This window comes from Neovison vison, chromosome 11 (genome assembly GCF_020171115.1).
Source record: "Neovison vison isolate M4711 chromosome 11, ASM_NN_V1, whole genome shotgun sequence".
In the NCBI taxonomy this organism is placed as follows: domain Eukaryota; kingdom Metazoa; phylum Chordata; class Mammalia; order Carnivora; family Mustelidae; genus Neogale; species Neogale vison.
The window spans coordinates 210,013,856-210,036,982 of NC_058101.1; the positions used below are offsets into that span (position 1 = coordinate 210,013,856).

At 43.2% G+C, this 23,127-nt stretch overlaps 1 protein-coding gene across 1 annotated transcript in view; it reads right to left on the reverse strand.

Annotated features, from left to right (window-relative positions):
• CSMD1 (CUB and Sushi multiple domains 1) overlaps positions 1–23,127 on the reverse strand; it is a 732,674-nt gene that overhangs the window by 331,320 nt on the left and 378,227 nt on the right. The window contains exons 15-18 of the mRNA XM_044225749.1: positions 21,299–21,514; positions 18,505–18,693; positions 8,015–8,184; positions 3,603–3,759 (exon numbers count right to left, since the gene is read on the reverse strand). Of these exons, the coding sequence (XP_044081684.1) occupies positions 3,603–3,759; positions 8,015–8,184; positions 18,505–18,693; positions 21,299–21,514 (732 nt within the window). The remainder of the gene's footprint in view (positions 1–3,602; positions 3,760–8,014; positions 8,185–18,504; positions 18,694–21,298; positions 21,515–23,127) is intronic.

Sequence of the window (23,127 nt, forward strand, 5' to 3'; positions counted from 1 at the left end):
CTCCATGTGACATAATTATACAGTCAGAAGACTATGGATCTGTTATGAAAACAAACAAATCTGGAATAAAAAGGAGTGTTCGGTCGTGGAGGTGTTTTTCAGTTGCGAGTTGCTGTAACCTACTACTCAGAAACCAGTAGCTACCTAAGATACAATGTATTTATCCCAAGTTCTCCAAAGATGCCTGGCTTTTCTTCCTGGCCAGTGCTCTTACATATATAAATATCATGCAATACACAGGATACTCAACAAGGAGGGATCATCTAAAATATGCAAAATTAAGTTTATCAACTTAATTTATAGTTTAATTGAAGTTCTAGGCTTCAATTAAGCTCTGATTTTGGGTCCTACCTATAACTCTTCCAGATACAAAAGCCTCAGCAAACCACACAAAGATCTGGAGACTCAGTTTCTAATTGGTGTAGAAGAGGAAAAATAGCTCTTTATCAGGATCAAGAATTATCAAGGTGGTAAAATCAGAAGGTATGCAAAAGTACACCATAAATACTAAAGGAGATATGAATATCACTTGTACCCACTTCGAAAACATTAGGATGTTTGATAAGCATATATTTACCTTCTGTTGACATTTTCTGATCCATTCATGTGTGTAGATTAATTATGGATTGAAACATTTGAATATGAATGTTTCCTTAAGTGATGCAATTAACTAGCAAGAGGCAATTAGAAAAGTCTTTGGAAGTCAACTGAAACTGTCTTTACCTCCTCTTAAGCTTTAATAATTGGCTCAAAACATTTTATAACCATTCATTATTTCTGAGCTATCTTTTAGGGATGAATATCTGATTCAGGTATTCGATCACATTGTGGGAGCTTGGGATTTTTTAAACTTAATTACTTGGTGTTTAAACCCAGTAATTCAATGGGAAGCTAATAATATCAGGATTATATAGGCATCAGTACTGTCAGTTCTGTATTACAAATATATTTTCCCATCTGGCAGTATGTTACAGATCTAGGACAATCTTGCAGGCAAAAATTGCACCCAGGGAGCATCTGTGTTTTTGTAGGTGGAGGCAAAGAGGGAAAACATGCAGAAAAGATAATTACTCCTGTCAAATCAGTTATACTCGGAGCTAAATACCAATCATTGCCAATATTTTGTCTACTGAAAAACTCAGAAAGTTTGTGCTGCTAGGTATAAATAAATAGATAAATAAATAAAAGGAAAGGAAAGGGAAAAAGTCCATATAATTAGAAAGTGTCCATAAGTAGATCACAGACCACAGATTCCAACTTTCCTAAAGTCACCCAGAGAAACAGGGAAGCAGCAAACGGTCCTGGAGCTATGCCAGCTTCCAGGGAGAAACATGGGCTCACAACAGCCATGAGACATTGCGGGGAGCTGAGAAAAGCACATGGAAGCAACCCCATGTGATGAGGGAAGGTGGGCGTCATACACAGAGGAGGCCCCCTTCTCATTGCACCCCGGCCACACGTTTGTAGGACCCGTGGACCTTCTTAACTACTTTTTGGGAAAATAAAAGGCAAGTCCGAATTCTGGAAACAGTAAAGGAACTCCCTCCTTGATGATCAATCCCCTTGCTTGAAATTCCAGAAAGCATGAACTTGCTTCTGGATATCTTCGGCACAACCACAAGAATACAGAGGCAAGAGTTCATAAATGAAGAATTACTCCAGTTGGAAACAGAGAGAAAACAGGAAGCGAAGACTAGGATCGAGATGGGACGCAAAGCAGAAGCTTCGCGTGACGGCTTTTCTGTGAGGAGCTGAGGAAGAGTCCCATCGAGCTTAGTTACATCCAGACTTTGGCTGGTATTGGGGATGAGGACGTGGACGTGCCCAGTGACAGGGAAACCCACAGGCCAATGCTTTCTTCTCTCTGGGGATGAACCGTAATTCGCGGCACAGTTTTCTGGATAAGCTAAGGCAACAGCAAAATCGCAGGAACAAGCCAAGTGTGGCTGGAACTCCTCCTCAGTTCCAATAAACCCAGAAAGTTACCAAAGAGGTTCCAGACTGGTTTCCTTTTCAAGTATCCATATTCCTCTAAGCCCCTAAGATGGGTGCAATAGCTTGGAAGTGGGGATGAACGCCTCTGAGTAACCGAACGAGACCACGAGCAAACTGACGGGGAAATCAAAGCCAAAGGTAAAAGGAGATCACAACAGTGTACGTCTTACCTGAAAGTGAGCAAAAGGGTTTGTTTTATAAGACCTCTTTGAAACATGTTTCAAAGTGAAATTCTGAAAAGTAAAATTCTAATTATAAAGTGATTTTAGAATGCCAACTGCTACTAATTTATTTTGCATACCATATAATTCATATATTGCTGTGTATGGAATCTCGTAAACGGTTATTTTCACGAACATGAAAAACAGGTTTTCTCATGATGTCAGGTCTCTGCTTCTATTTTTGTCTAAAGCCTTAGGGCCCGTCCCCTGTAATTTTTCCCACCAAGGGGGTTTGGGGAGATTAATCTTCCTTTGAGGTACCTGGATTAGCTCTGTGTCTGGATAATTCCTATCACTTCCAGCCTCCTGCTTGCTTATCTGTCAAAGAAATCAATCTCGATGATCACTAATACGCTTTCATGTTGAAAAAATCCAAAATTTTATATTTTTCGTCATGGTGCTGGCATTATCAGTATGTTTAAACATCAGATTAATGCAGAATTGGACTGTCTTCTACCTTTTAAGCATTTTAGTTCACTGATCACTTCATTTTCATTAGTGATCCACACCACAGAGCTGCGTGTTTTACTTTACTTGTTCAGAATTAAAAATGTTGGAAATAACAGAGATCATATTGCACTTTTCTGTTTTTGAAAGCACGTCTCTTTCCCTCCTTTGTTTTAAACCTTCTTTGTCTTCTCCACATCCATCTCCAGACACCTTTTCTCTACAGTGATGTGTATTAATAAGGGGGCACTAAGGACGTTGCTCCAATCGGCACCTGTGATCAGAGCCTGGATCCAGCAGCCCGTGCACCTGCTATCTTCGGCAAATACTGGAATTTTTTATGTTTAAGACATCAGTGGTGCAAAGAACGAGCTTGGTACACAGGGTTGTTTTATATTATGACATAGAACATGTGTATTTATATGTACCCGTGACAATATATGTTACGCACCTGCAGTTTATGTTCTATAATATATAGATGCTACTATATCATGTTGATAGATAAATAGATATAATAGTGAAGCATTGACATTAGATTAGGCGATCCAAGACTATTCCTATTAATTACATCAAACATTCACTCTAAATCTTTCAGATACACATATATGACTCTCTGTCATTGTGCACTACATCATAATCAGCATTTTTTAAGCCTGGGAGCTCTTAAATGTCATGATATTTTCTTTTCAGGTACAGCCATTATCTTATGAAAATATTAATACTTCCAAGACAATAAATCTCAAACTATCACTTCTGGAAACATGTCTCAATTAAGAATTAAACAGCAATCCGATACACAGTAGAGAGACCAGAGGAGAGGGAAAAAAATCAGTATTTAAAATTTATCAGCTAAATTTAAAAAAAAAAAAAAAGTGCTAAGACATAGACGCATCCCAAGAAAATAAAACGAAATGCAATGCTTTGTCTTATGCTACTTACTCGTATAGGTGAGCTGGAAGCCCTGGTCGGTGTCCGACCCGTTGGTGTTGAACTCGAGCCACAGGTGGTTAGACGTGCTATTGAGGACCAGCCCCATGAGCTCATTCTTGGTGAAGGCTCCCAGCGGACGGGACGAACTGTCTCTTCCGTCGTACACCTGCGGAGAAGTCGTCACGTTCGTATGTTAGCGATGCCAACGGGACATCCAAATCTTCAAAGACGTGACTTTGTGTGGCACTTGGGAAAGGCTGACGGTTCAGTGGAAGCTGAATGCGTGACATTGAGACACCGTCTTTTTCCTCTAAGTTTTACCTTTACCATCCCCATTAAAGAAAAAAAGAGCTCATTTGTGGTCCCTTCATTCTATCCTGATCACTTTGGGCATTCTTCCTATTTTACTTAAATTAAAGAAATATTTATTTCTTATAAATATTATTTATATTATATATAAGAATATTATAAATATTCTTATTATATTTCCAAGTTCCATTATTTCCCTTTGTCCCCCTCCCTCGGAATCTACTTCCCAAGCCTGAAGGGACCTATGCTATTTTAGGGAGGACGCGGTCTTTGAATTGTCCTGTAAGTCACCAGACACCTCATCTCTCCCTGTGCTCTCCTACCCGAGTGTAATACAAGACAAGACAGGACGTGGGGATCCAGTCACATTCTGCAGCCTTTGAGCTGGAGGCAACTTGAGTCTTGAATTAGTTGAAATAAAAGAATCCCATCATGTAATAATGTCACAGACACACAGGGTACTTGCTCTGAAACACTTTGTACTTGACTCTACCTTCCTAGGTGGTTGTAAGCAGGCATGCTTACACAAATATTTGGAAGCAGTTAGACAGGCTTGCTTCTGCAGGGACGTGAGGGGTAAGGGAGGGGGCATTCTGGGCGGTGTCCCAAGTTTCCCCACGGTAGACTGCCCCGAGCGTGGATGAGCACCAGCCATGCTTCCTCAGTGGGGGCTGCGTGAGCTTCGGGTGTGGCCGTGTGTGCTTCCTGCTAAGGCCAGGATTGACCGTGTTTGCTTTCAGGAAGGGTTCAGTGCTGAGGGTCCCCGAGGCCCCTAGGAAACTATCAAGACTAGAACGCATAGTGGGATAGTTAATCCGTTTGCCTCTTTGAACTACTGCAGTAGTTCGTAGCAAGGAACCACACTGGTGCAGACGAGGGACTCCCGGAAGATAGCGTGCATGTGTACCACACGAGAGAACATCCCGTTTTTCTTGATTTAAAAAATTGTATTTAAATAAAGGGCACAGAAGACTCAGCAGACTCCTTTAATACCTATTTAGTTCCACTGTCTTCCTTCTCACATGGATTAATTCTCACTTGTCTTGCCTTCGCCTGCTTCTAGTCTGTGTATGACCATAACCCCTGTCAACGGACTCACACACATACGGATCCGAAAAGAAGACAATGCGTTTGGAAAAATCAACTCCGTAAGTTATCACTTCATTTTTTTCCCAGTTAAACGAGCAGATGCTGGAAGAGTGGGGTAGGGTGAGTTACAATCCGTCCAGCCACTGGCGCCCGCTGGGAAGAGCATCACCCGCCTGGTTTAATATGGGGATGTGTCGGACAAGGTCGGTGACACCCAGACTTTAATGAGTTTTAAACCCAGAGGAATCCGGCTCAGAAAGAAAACGTCCAGGCCTTCCCAGAAAGGTCTCATGGAACTCCACGTACCACACAATTCTCTGCAAGCCGCAGAAACCCACAAAACTGAGGAGCATTCGGGCAAGAAAGCACTCCTGTGAGCTCCGTCCTTGGAGTTCTGAAGCATTGTCCCGAGTGGCCTCCGCAGGCTTGGCTGGGAGCTCGGCACCGATGACAAAGGTCATCTGGACTGCAGCCAACTCCTGGCATCCTCCAAACTACAACAACCACTAACAAATTCTGTCCTGTTTGTTGACATCAGTGGCAATGAGCCGGCGGAAACGTCAGGAAGACAGAGTGACCCGCTACACTGAGCCTCCTTTTCTCAGCTCCCTCAAGGTGGAATCTGGATTCAAGTTTTGCTTCGATCACACAGGTCAACCCAGATAGTACTGGAAGTCAGAAGGCTTGGTTTTTAATTGCAATTAAATTAGGAACAAGCCATTAGAGTTCCGCATACCGCCTGTCACTTACATGCCCTGTCTACATGCCCCCTGGAATCAAAGCTTGCCTCTTAGGTATTAGAAAAATGCTCCTTGAGCCATATGTTAATACAGGACTGCAACTATTTACATCACAAATGCTTCTCAGGCTTTGGCATCTAATCAATGATCCGAGCAGACGAGCCCAGTTAGCAGATGCTCATGAATTAGGAGACCTCATGGTGAGACCTGAAGCCCCAAGGCTGGAGGTATTGGGGAGCCCTTGCCAGTGTGACCGTGGCCATACCCCAAATATCCCAAGTTCACTTCACTTCCCATTACATGGTCCTTCATGACATTTTCATTCAAGCTTTATTTCCTTTCCATGATTTTTCTTTCCGTATGAAGCATGAAACAGCATGTTTTTGTGCATGAAAATATGTCTATAAAATTTTGGTTTTATCAGATCAGACTGTGTATGAGGAAGCGGTGTGAACAGCGTTCAAAGCTAAAAAATAAGATAATCCCACTTGAAGTGTTTTCAACACTGAGATATTTATTCTCATATTCAATAAAATATATGCTCGCAAGACACTTAGGTATTTCAGATGATTGATGGTTTCTCTGCAATTAAGTGGGATAAGCCAGGTTTCTGTCTTTCTTTTTGTTATAGCCAGCAGCTTTAAACCGCAGATATCACGGATGAACATCCCCCCCACGCCACGGCAGTAATATCTACCAACGTGCAGTATCTCCAAGTCATTCACCTGCACCAACTGCACTTAACAGGTACCTGAAATTTTTCTCTAAAGGCTTACTGACTTCTAAATTTAAGGTTATCAAAGGACTCAGAAAATGGTTACTTATGAAACAAGTTTATGTTTTTATTTTTTAGGTCAGTGAGAACATACTAGTTTCCTGCCTGAAAATCACTGCTTCATTACAGAACTTCACAATGTCAGCATGAGCTTGGGGAGGGCGGCTATGACAGAAGGACGACAGGAATAAAGCCACTCTGCTCAGTGACGACACTGAACTCGTCAAGCTGGGCTTAGGAGGGAGGAAGCCCCCCCAGGCTTGCGTGCAACAGCTCACGCAGTCCGGTGCAGTCCTGGAGAGTCCCTCTTTAACCATGTTGGAAATGGGTGACAAACAGGGGGTTACTGATGTTTCCTTTGGGGACTCTTTGAATCTGTTCCTACTGCCCGCAGCTTGAGCTGCACGGACTCTCCTGACCCTGAGAGGCGTCGGCATGTGAGTCCATGCAGAGGTCAACATAAGTGGAAAACCCAAGAACTTCACAAAGGGAGGACAAGGGACAAGTGTCTCTCTCTCAGCACAGCTCAGCTGTGTGACCTGGGTCAGTCGCTTGTTCCTCACTGGACCGAGCAGGGAGATAGATCAGGTAGTATCTGGCATTCGCCGGATGCCCGTCTTGGTGCGTGCTTGCTCTCCAAATGTCTCCTCCCTGGCCCCAGACCCTGAAAGGGCCTCAGTTTTCTTGAAATTATAGGAGAGGTGGGGACTATTGCTAGAAGCTTTAGGAGCTATGGGGGCTTTCCAGTTAAAGCTGAGATTTCATAGATCAAAGCTAGACCTGAATGTCCCCAGAATCCACTTCTCCTGCCTTTTTTTCCTGGAGTCCATCTACAGTGTGGGGGTTGTGCTGGGTGCTGCTGCCCAGAGTGTCTCCCGGAGGCTCTGGTACTTGTATCCTGTTATGCACAGAACCCTTGCTTCTGGTCCCATTCCAAGCACAGCCCTGAGTCCTGTAAACACAGCACAGACTCGTCCACTAACATTGTGTCTCATCCTGGTGTGGCTTCTCTGTGTGAGCACTGCTTTGTGCTCTAGACATGCTGGCTGAACTTGCTTTCACGATCACATCACTTTGGATGCCATGAGCACATTTAAAAATCAAGGATGACTACAGACAATGTAGCTTTAATAATTACACCCGTGGGCTCGGCACAGTCCCAGAAACATCTACAACAGTGTACTATTTAAACCTCATAAACATTCTCTGAAGATAGGTATCGTCAGATGTCTGACACACAAGGAAGCTAAACCACAAACATCAAATTCTGTGCCCAAGATATGCAGCTCACAAATGTTCGATCCAGGATTCCAGACTAAGATGGATCAGAGCCCGGGCTGCAGACCCTGAGGAGCACCTTCACAGACCAACTGGGTAAATAAGCTGGAAACATGGTGTATCTCTAATGGTATGTTAACATGTATACATCTCTATGTGCACGGATGGACACTTATTTTAATCGGTTCCTTGAGAAGAGATGGAGTCCCATTCAAGACTTTTTTTTTTACCTTTAGAATGTCTCCTTCAAACAGTTGGAAGCTCCGCGCCCTGAGATGAATCCCCTTGCCAGCTTCCGTCTCTATTTTATAGATACACTCGTGGTTATTATCATAATTCGATGGGAAATTTGGAGACAGCAATGTTCCTTCATTTCCTTTGACACTTGCTCCACATTCAGCTAAAATAAATAGGACATTAGAAAAGAAAGAATTGAAAAGTGGAATTACTGATTTTAATACAGAACAGTTCTACAATCATGACAGCCCTCTCCTGTCTCAACGGAAGTTTCTCATTAATACATTGTTCTTTAGATTTGTGACTTTTTTTTAACTGTTTACCAGCTAGACAGGAAATATCCTCCACGCGTCCATTTCCAAGATTTCTTGTTTCTTTTCACAGAATACCTCTTGCCCCACGGAAGCAGCCTGCAATCCCACAGAGAGATCTAGAATAAAGTCACTGCCCAAGCTCACTGGCTGTGTCACAGAGCAGTCACAGTCCGCCCTCCCCACGTCTCATTTCTACCTCGTGAAATATCCCCACCAATTCTAGTGTGATGGCTCCATCGTACGCAAGTAATGTCCTGACTTTCATATTTTGTGGCATCATCCTGTACACGTGGGAAGGCGACCTATGACAGAGAAAACCACTCCTATGTCACAGCCCTGAGCCTGGTCTGCATTATGTCCCAGAACAAAAGACCATTCATTGTAGGTACATGTTAGCTTCTTCTCCCCTTCTCCCAAGGAAAGCAGAAGGTCATTCACTTCTAGTTCCAAACTTGCGTAGAATAGCTTAAATCCAGGTTAAAAAAAATAAAAATAAACAGAGCTCTCTGCTGTCAACTCAGAGAAAATCACTTAAGCTCCCAGCTCACCTTGAAAGTGAGCAGTTTAGCTAAAAGTCTTGAGCTTTAAAGCCAATCAGTCCAAAATGATCATAAAATAACAGAGATTCCATGCACGTGTGTGTGTGTGTGTGTGTGTGTGTGTGTGAGATAAAAGAGCTCCATGGGATTCAGCACCAAATAATTTATCGGCCATACTGTGTGCCAAGTGCAGTGATTTTTTAAAAAAATTATTTTTTCAGTGTTCCAAAATGCATTGTTTAATCACCACACCCAGTGCTCCAAGTGCAGTCATTTAAAAAAAAAATCAACAACATAAGTAAGAGTGTGAAGAATAATGTTCACGTGGGAAAGTGAACATATGCAGTGGGGTGGGGAGGGTGAGGGCTCGTGGTGTTTGTTTTGTGTGGTGTTCTGTAACTCGGCTGGACGTCGTGTGTGTACCTGTTTTCATAATTGTGATTTTCTCTGACATCTCCATCCTCTTCCAACAATTAATACAACCAGCCACATCTCTAGCATGATCCCCTAGCCTGCGTGCTGGAAGAAATTTAAGATTTAAGATCAGCTCCTGTGGATCTGTGCACTTGGGTCTCGTAAAGGCCCCCACAGAAGGGTAGGGAGAAAGTCCAGGAGGAAAACACACAAGAGCTCCAGCTCACCTCCCCCTTATCGCTCCCTAACTGAAGACACAAGGTGGGCTTTGTTGGACAGTGGAGGAGAATAGGGACCCAACACAATGGAAGTGGGGTTTCACAATATTTTTTAAAACTATAGATATATTTGTATTATTATATTTATATATAATTATGTATATATTTAATTACAATAATCTTTTAAAATTTTTTTAAGAAAAGAAAAAAAGATGGGGAGAAAGCATGTGGTGTATTATTCCTGCGGGATACGAAAACGGGTGTTCAGTCTCAGGACTGTGCCTTGGTGGTCTCTGAATGGTGGGAAGTCATTTTTTTTTTCTTTTCTTTCTTTTTTTTTTTTTTTCCTTAAAGTAGGGTCCACGCCCAGCACAGTCCACAATGCAGGGCTTGAGCTCAGGACCCAGACATCAAGACCTGAGCTCATATCAAGAGTCAGATACTCAACTGACTGAGCCACGCAGGCGTCCCAAAAACATGTGGGGTTTATACATCAAATTCAACAAGCATTTCAGTGTGTAATCCCCCTGGGAAATAGTAATAATACATGGGCCTTGTTGTATATTTTTTGTCTTTTTTAATTTCTAAAAGTAATAAGATTTTTTAAACATAGAATTCAAAATACACAGAAAGAACATGAAAACATCAAAGTAGAGTATCCTTCTTTGGCTGCTTTGTGGATGGAACAGTTGGCGGGGGGTTCAAACATGATAAATGTATCAGACTTCTAAAGAATTTAAAAAAGAAACTCAATTGAATTCTGGTAACTGGAATATAAAACCTAGTCACACATATCAAGAATTGTTATTTAAAATCGAATTTGACAGTGATCAATAAAATGAGCTTCTCAAAAATCAAACTTAAGTCCTTCTATCCATTACTTTATAAGTTTGGGGGGAAAAGTCTTTCAGAGGAAGATGGGAAAATACTGATAGAGTGGCAAATAGATTATTTTTAGTCTAAGGAAAACATTTGAAGAAGCACTTTTTCCGGCTGTGATAACCAGTTGGGTTAACTCGGGTTCAGCATGCGTTCGCACGTATCAAGTCCATTAGCTCCGTGTGCGTTGCACGTCCTCTGCCAACACAGGCAGTCCCGAGTCAAACCTCCCTGGGGGTGGGCTGGAGGTGAACGGGATAATGAGGGTCCTGGCCCCCCACTCTGGTCACCATCTGGTCATCAGGAGAGGCCGTGGTCTTCCTTCTTGACTGAATGAGGTCAGGAGGATGGAGGGAGGGTTGGAACACAGAAGGGACAATTAATTGAACACAGTGGTAAGTCTTGAACCCAAAGTGTGGAATGAGAGCTTTGCCACTGTCAGGTAACCGTGGAGATAATGTAAGCGCAGTCGTAACTTGTCTTCGGGGGCATTCCGGGAGGAAAGCAAAGCCCAGAAGAATCGACTGGCTGGGTTTCACCCACCCCTGAAGGCAGGGCTGCGCTGCTGTCTCGGACTACCGGCTCTCTCTGGGACTCTGCATTTGTGGCGAGCGCTTGTTCTCTTGTGCTCACTCTGGCTGGAAACCCTTTTTCTGGTCTCACATCACTATGCTTCTGCTCCTCCATGGATCTGCCACAGAGAATCGGACAGACTCGGCAGAAGTACCCTTTTTCAAAGGTGACACTCTATCATGACAAGACTGATGTGTGAATTCTAATCCCTGTAGTGTGTGTCACACACTTTTTTTAAAGTTCTTCATCTATAGGGACCCATGAAATCCTCATGGTAACCCTGTCTAACAGGTTCATAAAACTGCGTTATATAGGTGAGGAAACTGAAACAGAATGGTTTGAAAACCAGGGGCTTTCCCCAAGGTCACACAACTAGTGCAGATCAATTATTGATTTGACATAAATTCTCTGTATTTAGGAATAGAATTGTGCCCTTTTCTTATCCTAATTAATGATGAAACACTTCATGGTTAATTATTCATAGTATTATTAATTATGAGCCACAGTGACACGTAGATGGCATGCATTTGCCGTAGATGGGAGGACATCTGTAGGGACTTTTATCTGGAGCAACAGGTGATCAATTAAGCAGAGGTATTTGTTTTCACATTAGCATTTAAGACATTAACCCCACATGTACTTGTTTCACATAAGGGAGGACTAGAAAGGGCATTTTGGCATTTGAGACATGAGAAGGGAAAAAAAAAACTATTAAATCTAAAGATATAATTTTGTAATTTTACATATCTTTTATAGTAGGCTCCACACCCAGCATGGAGCCCAGTGGAAGGCCTGAACTCAGGACCCTGAGATCAAGACCTGATCTGTGATCAAGAGTAGACGCCTAACCGACTGAGCCACCCAGGAGCTCCGCTTGCATATCCTTTTACTGGGATTTGGATGCTGGGATGTTGTTTTAAGGCAGATATATAAGTGGTGCAAATTAAGGGCACTCTATGGGGATAGAGATGGGAGGAAGTACTTGGCCACTGTGACCGGTAACCCTTCACTGACAAGCGAGGTCGTTGAAAGACGGCACGGAAGCCGCACCCACCGCACTCCTGCGTGTCACCTCTTCCTCCTCCTGAAAACTAACTTCCCCTAGTTTCAGAGCAACTGTTTCTTTGCCCAAGACACCAGGGAAATTTCTAAGCAAACATCCAACAAGAACTCCTTTATTTTATATACATCTGTAACTGAGTCAAAAGCACCATGGCCAGGGACAGACTTTCATTTTTCCAGAGGAGTTTGGTGCGGCACCTAAAGACGATCTTTCAAGTGAATTTTTCTCTGAGGGTATGAAATTGCCAGTACAATATACAAACAAATAGATTTTAAAAATCTATTTCAGGGCACTGTTTCATTTTATATATTTACATACGATGAACTATTTTCATATATACTTGTATTATTTTACATTCTTCAAAGACTTTCAAACAGACTGTCATATAATCATATTTTTCTTTTCCTCTTTAAATCATGACTTTTACCTTTTGCTTCAAGTTTAAACAGTTGTGTGTTTTGGCTGGCACTATTGCAGTGAACACGTGTGGTCATTTCTGTTGTTTTCTGATTTTTATGTCAAGACCAATAAGAAAATGACATCTTAAGGGTGGAACATGATTTGCCTTTTTATTTTGAGAGCCTTGGTTCATTACTCAATTTGGTGTTGTAACAGGGTTGGCAACAGCAAAGGTCTAGTGAGAGATGCGTGTGGGGCCATGGCGCTAGGACACACAGACAGTCTGGGTGTGAGACAGACAGGCTGTTTATGGGGCTCATGGACATGAATGAGGTTGGGGTTCATCTAAGACAACTGTGGGCACTCTGGCTGCAAACAGACTTGGCCAGATCCCCGGGACTGTGTTGGCTTCACAGAACCAAGGTCAGAGGCTCCGAGCAGTGCAGAGCACGTGGGTGTCCTGAGGAAGGGCACTTTGCAGAAGAAGAAACCGCCTACGAGAAAGCAATGAGACTTAAAGACTCTAGAAGAAAACAGAAAGGAGGCGGTGCTGTGAAGGTGGCCTTGTAACGCGAGTTCTAGATCTCCTGATCCAGACGGACACCCCGGGAAATCAAAGTAAGTAATGGCAGAGCAAATAAAATGTCACGGCTCTCTCCCCACTAAGCCCTGGGACGCTATCCCATAGGAAATAATTAAAGAAAATAAGACACGAACTGTAAAAAGCCAGAGTTCAGAATATTACAAAATTTAAATCATCAGAGTTTCAAAAATATGTGAACTTGGTTGAAAGAATCTATTGTTAATCTCCATTACCGAAGCAATTAAATGTATCAATTTTAAGTTCTTTCAATAATCCATTTAAAATTACTTTAAGATGAATGGATATCATTTTCCTTCAGATGAATCATTGGTTCTTTTTATTAAGCACCTACTGAAAATATAATTAAAATCGGATTGTCATTTAGACTTTCGTAATGGAAATGAACTAATTAAAAATAAATTAACATAATAGAAAGGAGCCAATTGATTTTCCATAAATTCTGTGAAAAGTATCTACCTGTGAGGCCAACCTTATACAGCTCAGGCTACCCCAACCCAACACCCCAGCCAGGCCTTGAATGACAGGCATGCACTCCTCACAGCTCTGGAGGCTGGAAGGCCACTGCCCACAGCAGAGTCTGTGCTCCTTATGCACATAAGAAGCTTGGGGATTCAAGTCTCTTTGCCCAACTTGCCCTTAAGTAGTAGTGAGGAAGCCCAGTGTCTCCCATGCCACAGGGAGGGGACTTTCTTAACAAAGTGGCTAGATGTGAAGGTGTTTGGTGGTGGTTATTCAAGTTTTGTGGAAATTGCAGTGGGGGTCTTTGAGAACATTTTGAAATTGTAAGTTGATTATTTTACATTAATTAACACATGTATATATGCTTTGAGAGAATTGTTTGAAGAGCACAGACATTGACAGTAGCTTGACTATGAAAGGGAGGCAGAAAACCTACTTCCTTTCTATTCAAACCAACAATATTTTGGTTCTTAAATAAGAACAAATCAGTAAATGGAATCATTATACATATATACACACACACATATTATGTATATATGACTATGTATATGAAGTCTTACTGTTTATAGAGTCTGCAAACATGAACTCTATTACATATATATATATTTTTTTAAATTTGCAATCTTATTTTTACAAAGAATATATGAGTTGCATATAATGCTGATCCAAATTTTAATCTATTTATTATCCTACAAACCTTAATTTCCTTAATTTAATTCTATTATTGAGCTAACTTTTAAGACTCAACAGAGATTAGTTTCAGCTTTTAATTTTGTTTCAAAGTTTTAAACTAAGAATTAAAGAAATAAATGGAAACAACAGACTGGTTGGCATAGGAATATAATATTTAGATAGAATTGGTCAAAAGATTTAGAGTTAAATTTAGTTTATCAAAATACAGGCAAGCTATTTTGTTCTACTATGCTCTCTGAAATATTTGTAACCCATTATACAATTTAGGCTAACACTGTCAATTTTTTTTCCCCATTTTATTCCATCCAAGGACACTATACTTTGTCTAAAAAATAGAATTAATGCAGATATTCCACAATAGGATAACTCTTGCTTTCATTGATTTTTTTTAATTCTCTGAGCAGATATTATTTGGTAATTGATCAGATGAAGAAATAAAGGCTTATCACACTCTGCCTGAGAAAATTTTGTGTTCAAAATTGTTCATAGATGCAACATTAGATTAGGGAATTCTAGTAGATACCCATTTGAATCATGTCTGCTCTCCTCTGCCTAGGTTTTGTTTTTGTTTTTTCCCCAACAAGATGTCACAAAATATCATAAAATATGTGCTTTTCCTCATTCTCCAACACCTATGCATGATGGTCCCTAAATATTCTAAGATAACCAAAACTGTCCTGGTTAGTGATTGGTCAGAAACAGGCACGTGACTCTATTTGGGCCAATCAGAGGCAATCCAGGTATTACCCAGAAGCCATTCTGGGAAAGCCGTTTCACTGGACAGCGTGATGTTGATATTATAGCACTATACGCTGATGTAAGAGCCTGGTCTGAGGAAGCCCCCTGGGGAGAGCAGGCTGCTGCCCAGTGCTTCCCCAGGGGCATGTGGAGCCTGATGATAAAGCCAGCACGCAGGTTGAGAGATAACAGGAGAGATAACACAGATAACAAGGCTTCAGTCACAAAGTCAAGTCCTTGATCAAACCTCCCCTGACGCTGTCCTAATTTATGATTATTTAGTCATATTGCCAGTAAACCTCCATTTTTATTTAGACCAATTGAGTACCTTTTTCTTTAACTTGTAAGAAAAAAAAAGACATATATTGAATGATATGCACATAATGTAATATAAAAGGGGGCACAAGAAAGGGCTTGTACATTTTGTTATGCATGTGGAGTGCAGAATAATGTTATTTCCAGTATCCTAAATAAATAATTAGGTGGAAATAGCCCTAAAATGAATAAATGCAAACAAAAAATCATTTCTCTTGAATTTTGAGTGAAGTGATGAAGAGAAAAATAGTTTTTAATTTAGGTGTTCATTAGAAATTCTACTTCAGATGAGATGCTTATCAGGGAAAAACAAAATTGCATGCTCGTCATTCAGCAGACATTCTTCCCGTGTCACCTGTGATCTCTGGAATGGGTTTGTAACTTTTGGCTATGGATTGACCACTCTTATTTCTGTGATTTTAAAAGAAGAAACACAGGCATAGAATCAAAATGTTGAGATCAAGAGAGAAGGTTTGGAGGGAAGGAATCTTTAGCGTTGACAAGCATCTCTGAAACAAGGCACAGAGCTGGATTTGGGGGATCAGGTATTCCCCACTGTAAAGTTCAGCCTAATGGGAGACAGAAACGTGGAGGAACATTAATGGAGTCCTGCTGTTATTAGGGAGGTCCCCCTTCTGCCAGAAGGTGACGAGGGAGAGACAGCTCACAGCACACGTAAGATGAGTTCAAACGACGAGGAAGAGGCATCCTGACAGGAGAGCGGGATGTGCGCTGGGCAGTGAGGGAGCAGCACGGACAGAGACACAGAGGGACGGAGAACTACGGTGGCCATGAGCCTGGGCAGACTTCCCATGCTCCGGCTTCAAGACCAGACTGGATTGTGCAGGGAACCAGGGAGTCTCCGTGATGAGTAATGAGCCTTGTGCGGCCACCACAGAATTGCAGTGGTGCCAGTTCTGAGTATTACAGGGGGCTAATTGGTAGGTGCTCCTAACGGAGAAGATGGTGGGGCTTGGATTTGGATGGATCCCTCCGGAGCTCCGTCCTGGAGCTTGGCAGAATGTTCCCAGGGCTGAAGCAGACACAATGGCAGGGAACCCTGACTCAAGAACCAAGTGGGACACAGATTCCTCCAAACCAACAACTAATCACACGTGGAAACTGAGAGAAAAGAAGAAATATGGACCAGTCCTAGTTACCTCGTGGGTCCGCCAGGGTGTTGCCATCATGAGGAACATGTTTATTTCTAGGAACTTTGTAGCCAGTTAGGCTGGAAGGAAATTCAGGAAACACTGGGAAAAATACAAGAGCCTAAATATGGGAAGGGCACAGCCAGGCCCCTGTGTGTTGTCCCCGTGCAGGGGACAAGCCTGCTTTCAGATCTGGAACTCCTTGCCATGGCAAAGGTCCTAGACCCTTTGCCTCTTAGTGTCCTCATCGGTATAATGGAAGGGACAGCTACAATGCCTACCTCATTAGTTCCAGGGAATTAAATGAGTCAGTATGTGTAAAGAGCGCAGAGCAGTGTGGCATCCAGAATTAGGCTCAGCGGATATCAACTGTTTATCCTTATTTTATATTTTGGACAATGTAAAAAGTCCAGTAAAAAGAGTGACAGTGTACAGATGATGAATCTATATAGAACAGAGAAACCGGGGACAGAATATGATAACCAGTAAACTACTGAATGTTATGTGTATGGAACGAAGCCTTCATTTCATTGGGTCAGGAGTTTCCTGCAGATCTTCAACTGTCTTATTCAATAATTGTAGTTTTGGGAAACATGGATTCTAGGCAACTCTACGAGTTCCTAGGATCATGGACAAAGTATCTCTTTTTCTTGAGAACCTGTTCAAAAATGATATCCAAATCTCAATTAAAAATCATAACCCTAGGGGCGCCTGGGTGGCTCAGTGGTTAAAGCCTCTGCCTTCGGCTCAGGTCATGATCCCAGGGTGCTGGGATCAAGCCTCGCATCGGGCTCTCTGCTCAGCGGGGAGCCTGCCTCCTCCTCCTCTCTCTCTCTGCCTGCCTCTGCCTACGTGTGATCTGTCTGTCAAATGAATAAAAATCTTTAAAAAAAAATCATAACCCTAAAAAGGTGAGAACCACTATTTTAGGAGAAAGCAAGATGACAGACGTTGACAGACATGCACCCTGGTGAGACAGGAAGATGATCTGATTCATGGTCACCTGTGTAAGTTTTTTGTAAAGGAAGTCCTAACTGTGGGACTATCATTAAAACACGAAAAGATGGTATTACCAGTTAAATTAATAATATCCCTAAACCATGCTGGTAATTGAAGAGATTCTTTGCCATGGGAGGAAAAATGGGTTTCACTAAATTACAATCCAGTAGTTGTATGAAATCTTGTCTGTAAGACTTGGCCACCTGCATCTATTGTATGAACTGGAGGCCTAGAGTGGGATGCATCACGGACCCCCATGACTCAGAAGCCTCATAGCTAAAGTGGGCTGCGGCGACATCTCCAGATGGCATTAGGCCGTTTTCTGTATCTTGAAAGAACAGACTGTCAACGCTTCACAAGCAGCAACGTGGCTAAGGGGCAGGTGTCGCCATTGTCTTGGGGGATAAGCAGACCGTAGACGAGCAGGAGGCACCCCCTGTTTAGCGAGGCCTGTCCGCACAGCTCTGCTCTGCTCCGTGCCTTATGCTATAGCTCATTCCCAGACTAGCAGGAAGGGGAGCCCCACCGAGCCGCCTCCCGGACCCACTGTGTTAGCACAGCACCTCGTTTCAAAGTACAGACTAAAGACGCCTGTTTCTGGAACCTCCTGAATTCTTCAAGAACGCACTGCGGAGGCCAACTCAGCCCTGAGACTTCTACAACGTCCACATGGCAACAGCCAGCCACGGTCACCCAACCAGAGAGCTGAACGGAGCAGTGAGTACAACAAAACTAGTCTTTGAAACTGTCACCGTCCTCATGCCGAGAGACACTCACTGCTCTTAAGTGACAGAACCGCAACGGTTGTGTGAACGCAGCCTGGCTTCCCGCTTTTACCTCTCCTTTTGTTCCAGATTATTTCTGGCTACATGTCCACTTCTCCTTCAAAAACATGCTTGGCACAAGCTCTAGACTCACCCTTCTCGAGGCGGAAGACTCGAGAGCCGACTGTATCTACAGGGGAGTACAGTCCAGAGGGGCTCAGGTCCCCAGGGCAGCCGGGTGCCCGTCGCTGTCCGGCACGCCAGCCCCCGCCCGCCCTCCTTGCCGACCCGGCCCTGCGTCCTGACTCCGGCACGCGCCACCCCCACTGGATGAATGAAATGAAAGCGTGTGACCACCTACCCACACACCTTGGCAGAGGCGCACTCCACACACGGCGGCCCCCACCCAGGCACATAAGCTTGCTTGCACCTTCTAAGCGATACCCTGGGAAGCAGGAAAAGGTCAGAGAGTCCCCGACTCCGAAGTGAAAACCGATTCTCCGGCTGAAGGCAGGGACGCCAGGATCATCGCAAGGCTCCAAGTCATACTCTGAGACATGAAGAGACAGATTCCGTTTGTGGGAAATTGGGTAAATACTCACAAAGTATTTAGCAAGAATAAAAAATGGCTGTTATTAAATAGGTACATAAATACATTTCTTCAAACTCCTCCAAAACTGATACATGTTTCTCTTCATACTGGGAGCCGTCTCATGATGAGGGATATTCCACTCTGATAAAACCTTCTAGAGAAGACAGAAGTAAGCCAGACCAGCAGGTGAAAAACAGACATAAAAACACACTGATTTTAGGCAAACATCTGAAATGCCCCCAAAATGGGAAACTCTTCATTTGCATGATAAACTTGCTGCTTATTTGGACACTTAAAGAAATAAACTCCATTGTATTGGTGTCCCCGGCAATTGTTGGCAGCCAGTGTCAAGGCCAAATCCTTGCAAATGAAATCACGCTTCAGCGCATCAGAACGGCAAGTTCGCCTCCGCACTGGCTGTGCCCTCCCTGGTGTGTCTTTCTTTTCAGACTGAGCCGGCCTGCGACGGATAAGGGGGTCCCTCTGCAGTCTTTACAGATCCTTCTTCCACTGGGTGTGTGCGAATGAATCATTCCACATGTTCCCGACAGTTACCCCATTATTTTTTATCATTAAAAAAAAAAGTGTTTTTAAGATTTTCTTAAATATTTCTTAAATCTTTTTCTTAAATCTCCAGCAGGGAGCCCAACACGGGCCTCGAACTCAGGACCCTGAGATCAAGACCAGAGCTGAGACGGAGAGTTGGGTGCTTAACGAACTCAGCCACCCAGGTGCCCCAAGGTTTTAAAATATTTAAAAACCATTTCAAAAAGCTGCAAAGACCCAGAGAAGTGTGTTTCGTCTTGCCTGTTGTCTGTTTGTCTAGGGAGCTTGTGCAAGAAGTCAGCTCTAGACTTGAATTCTGACCTTCAGGAATCCAAAGACTTACCGTCTGCTCTGTGCTGGGAGCAATGGATTTTAGAAACAGATGGTGGGAACAACACCGACTCCTGAGAAACATCTAGGGAAGGGATTCCCAGACTTGCATCGAGGCCACTTCTTTTCTTTTAAAAGTGTGTGACCACCTACCCACACACCTTGGCAGAGGCGCACTCTGTGTGACTTCAGTTTGGATCTTGATGAAAGTGAGAACAGAGGGAACGACATTCTCACAGTGGCCCTAATTGAGATCCACCAAGAAAGACGATACAGAGGCATTAGGCATTCGTGTTAGGAAGACTTAAGTCTTTGTTGCAAAGAGCAGGCAATTTCATGATTACCCTCGATTACGGCAAATTTCCAAGAAATCAAGTCATCTGAGCTCGTCCCAAGAGTTCCACTAATGCAGTGAAATGCCAGGAAAAATCAACAAAGTCAGATAAAGATACATGGCAATTGGTCGTAATTAGAGGGAGTATAGAATAGTCCGGAGCATCTTAAAATCTCGGAGAAGTCTTTTTCTTTAAGACAGCACTTCCATGTCTATGTTGCTAACGATCATGCAATACAGAGAAGTGATTCTTAGCTTCCTACTGTGTGTAAGTCACAGGAAATACACCTGCCGCTGGTGGAAAGGTGGAAAGCACAGGAAGTCTTTGCTGAAGCATTTCAGCGTTACGACAGGAGAGCAGGTAAAAACTCCTCTATTGGGACAAAGCATCTTGTAAGTGGCATTGGAGGTCATCAAGGAATCGATGGGGGCTTCACAGTAGAAGAAATCACCGGTGACCATAGGACTCAGTTACGACCTTACAAAAGCAGCAGCAGCTCCGGGCTGTGAGGAGTGAAGCTGAAAAAAACGCTCCCCTTCCAAAGCATCCTACGCAGAAACGCAAATTTAGGCCACGGCTTGCGGCCGTCAGAATCCTAGAACAGGAGCCCCCTTTGTGGCGGTGAGGGCTCTGTCTGTTTCTGCAGGGCCCTGACCACCGTCCGGTCACCGAACACGGCTCATGTGATGAAGTGCATCTCATTCGTGGCTGACCGTTTTGTAAGTGTGCGTCGTTTCTCCTTCCATAAAAACACAGTGCGGCCACTCACGGCGCCGTCCGTGTTGAGCGATGTGGCCTGGGCAGAGTGTCTGAGACAACAGAACCCTGCACACATATGATGGAAGTATCATCGTGAACACGGTACATCGCCTTGGAAGACGGCTGTGTGTGTGCGCAACTGCACACGGCGAAGGGAAGCTCGTCCTCAGCGGTGTGTGCTCACCCTTCTTTTGCTTGTTTCACTCTCGAGGTGGTTCTCCAGACAAGCACTGGCATCCACGGGAGGGCGGGAGCCAACACCATCAGGTGCCAGCTCCCCCGAGACTCTCCCCGTGAGGACAGTTCGCTCAGAGATTTTGATAGAATCGATGAGGAGACGTGGCTGAGAAGGTTTTTCAGGAGAACTTAGTGCCATTGACAGTTTTGCAGGAATGAGAATTTGCGGAGGGTCATTTCGTGGCCTCTGGGTAGGTGACCTCCCACACTTCTTCCAGGAGGTTCAGCCTCCTCTGCCACCGGCTAAGGCTTACCACTGCTCAGACACAGCACACGCATGGGACGCGCACACGCACGCTGCCACGAAAGGTTCCCTCCTCGCCGGAGAAGAGACACCACCGACAAGAACAACGTACCTGAAAATGTGATGTTGAAGCCCTCGTAGGAAATGGAAAAGTCTGATATGAACCGAAGCTGGGCGGTGAAGTTTCCAAACAAACCTGCCTTAATAGTGTGCGGCAGGACGGAGCCCGTGAGTCTGGCCACGGGCTCGGAGAAACTCCCGTCCTCCGTGATCAGTAAGTAGTCGTGCGAGCTCTCGAGGTGGAAGGTGTGAAACATCATCTGAACACCTGAGAAGCACGGACAGGGGGAGAGGACAAGAGAGGGCCGGAGAGGGAAGGGAGGGAAAGAGAGAGATCAGTAAACAGTTGAGGGAAAATATTTTATTCTTGGCTTAGAGACACCAGACTCTTGAATCAAAGTACGATCTTAATATGCAAACTCAACGGAAAATGCAGGAAATGGATAGAATGTATTTAGAAATGAAAGAAGGGGATAAGTAGCCAAAATAACGAGTAAGTATATGTAAGTACAGGTACAATTATAGATTCGACATTAGGACTGTAGGGACAGAGAAGGACACAGATCCTGAGTCTGACAGAGATGCCCAAGTACAGCACGCTGGGGTGTTACGGTGCAACACATGGGGGAAAGGTCACCAGGAAAGCATTTCTCCTAGAGGAATAAAGGACCAGATAATTTTGCCGTTTATATTTAACTATCTATAGACATATATATATAGTTAAGTTTAACTATATATATATATGTATGTATATATAACTATATAAAGTATCCTTTATGAAATCTTAGGTTGGATGTCTAGCCTATAAACTTCTACAACTAGGGGAAGAATTCTTTGAGATCACAGTTTTATGCTCCTCTTACACACATGTGCTCATATCAGCCACACCAACAAAGTATTGTGGATTCCTACACTACTACTAATAAAATTAACTACAAATAGCTCCTTTTAAATAAAAATACTCATTTTTATGAAAATTCTTGGTCACTCACAATTTATTTCTTCTTTATTCTAAATTTCCTTCAAGAAACTTTTTCTATTTTCATTTTTAAGAGAAAGAGAGCAGACAAGCAGGAGCGGTGGGGAAGGGCAGAGGCAAGGGGTGAGAGAGAATCTTAAACTGAGCCTTGAGCCTGGTGTGGGGCTCGATCTCACGACCCTGAGATCATGACCTGCGCCAAGATCAAGAATGGGATGCTTAACTGACTGAGCCACCCAGACACCCCAAGGAAATTCTTAACATGCATTCATAATACATGTTAGCATAGTGTTAATACAGGGTATATAATCTAATATGTCCATTTAAAATCAAGTTGAGTTCAAAGCTAAGTGTGAAGCCAGTGTGTCCATGATATTTATGTGATCAGAGTTTCATACTATGGAATGACAGATTTGATCCTACAGAAAAGACCCAGGGTACAATGCTATATCCAGTATTTATGATCTACATTTCTTACACAACTTACCAACTTTCTGGCCTTCACTATAGTTCCCTATAAAATGAAGATAATAAAATCTGCTCTGTAAATCATCACTGGATGACAAAGGTAAATGATCTGTTATGTGTAATAGTACTGAGTAAATTTGGAACCACGGCAAGTATAAAATGTTATCCCAGGGGCACCTGGGTGGCTCAGTCAGATGGGTGCCTGCTTTTGGCTCAGGTCATGATCTTGGGGTCCTGAGATCAAGCCCCATTTCAGGTTCCCTGTTCAGTGCAGAGTCTGCCTGGGATTATCTCTTCCTCTGCCCCTTTCCCTGCCATTGTTCAAATAAATAAATACAATATATTTTTAAAAAGCTATCCTAGATTTATCACCATGGAAATGAGAACTTGAGATAATTTATTTCCTTCAATTTAATTGGTATTTTTGTTTTATC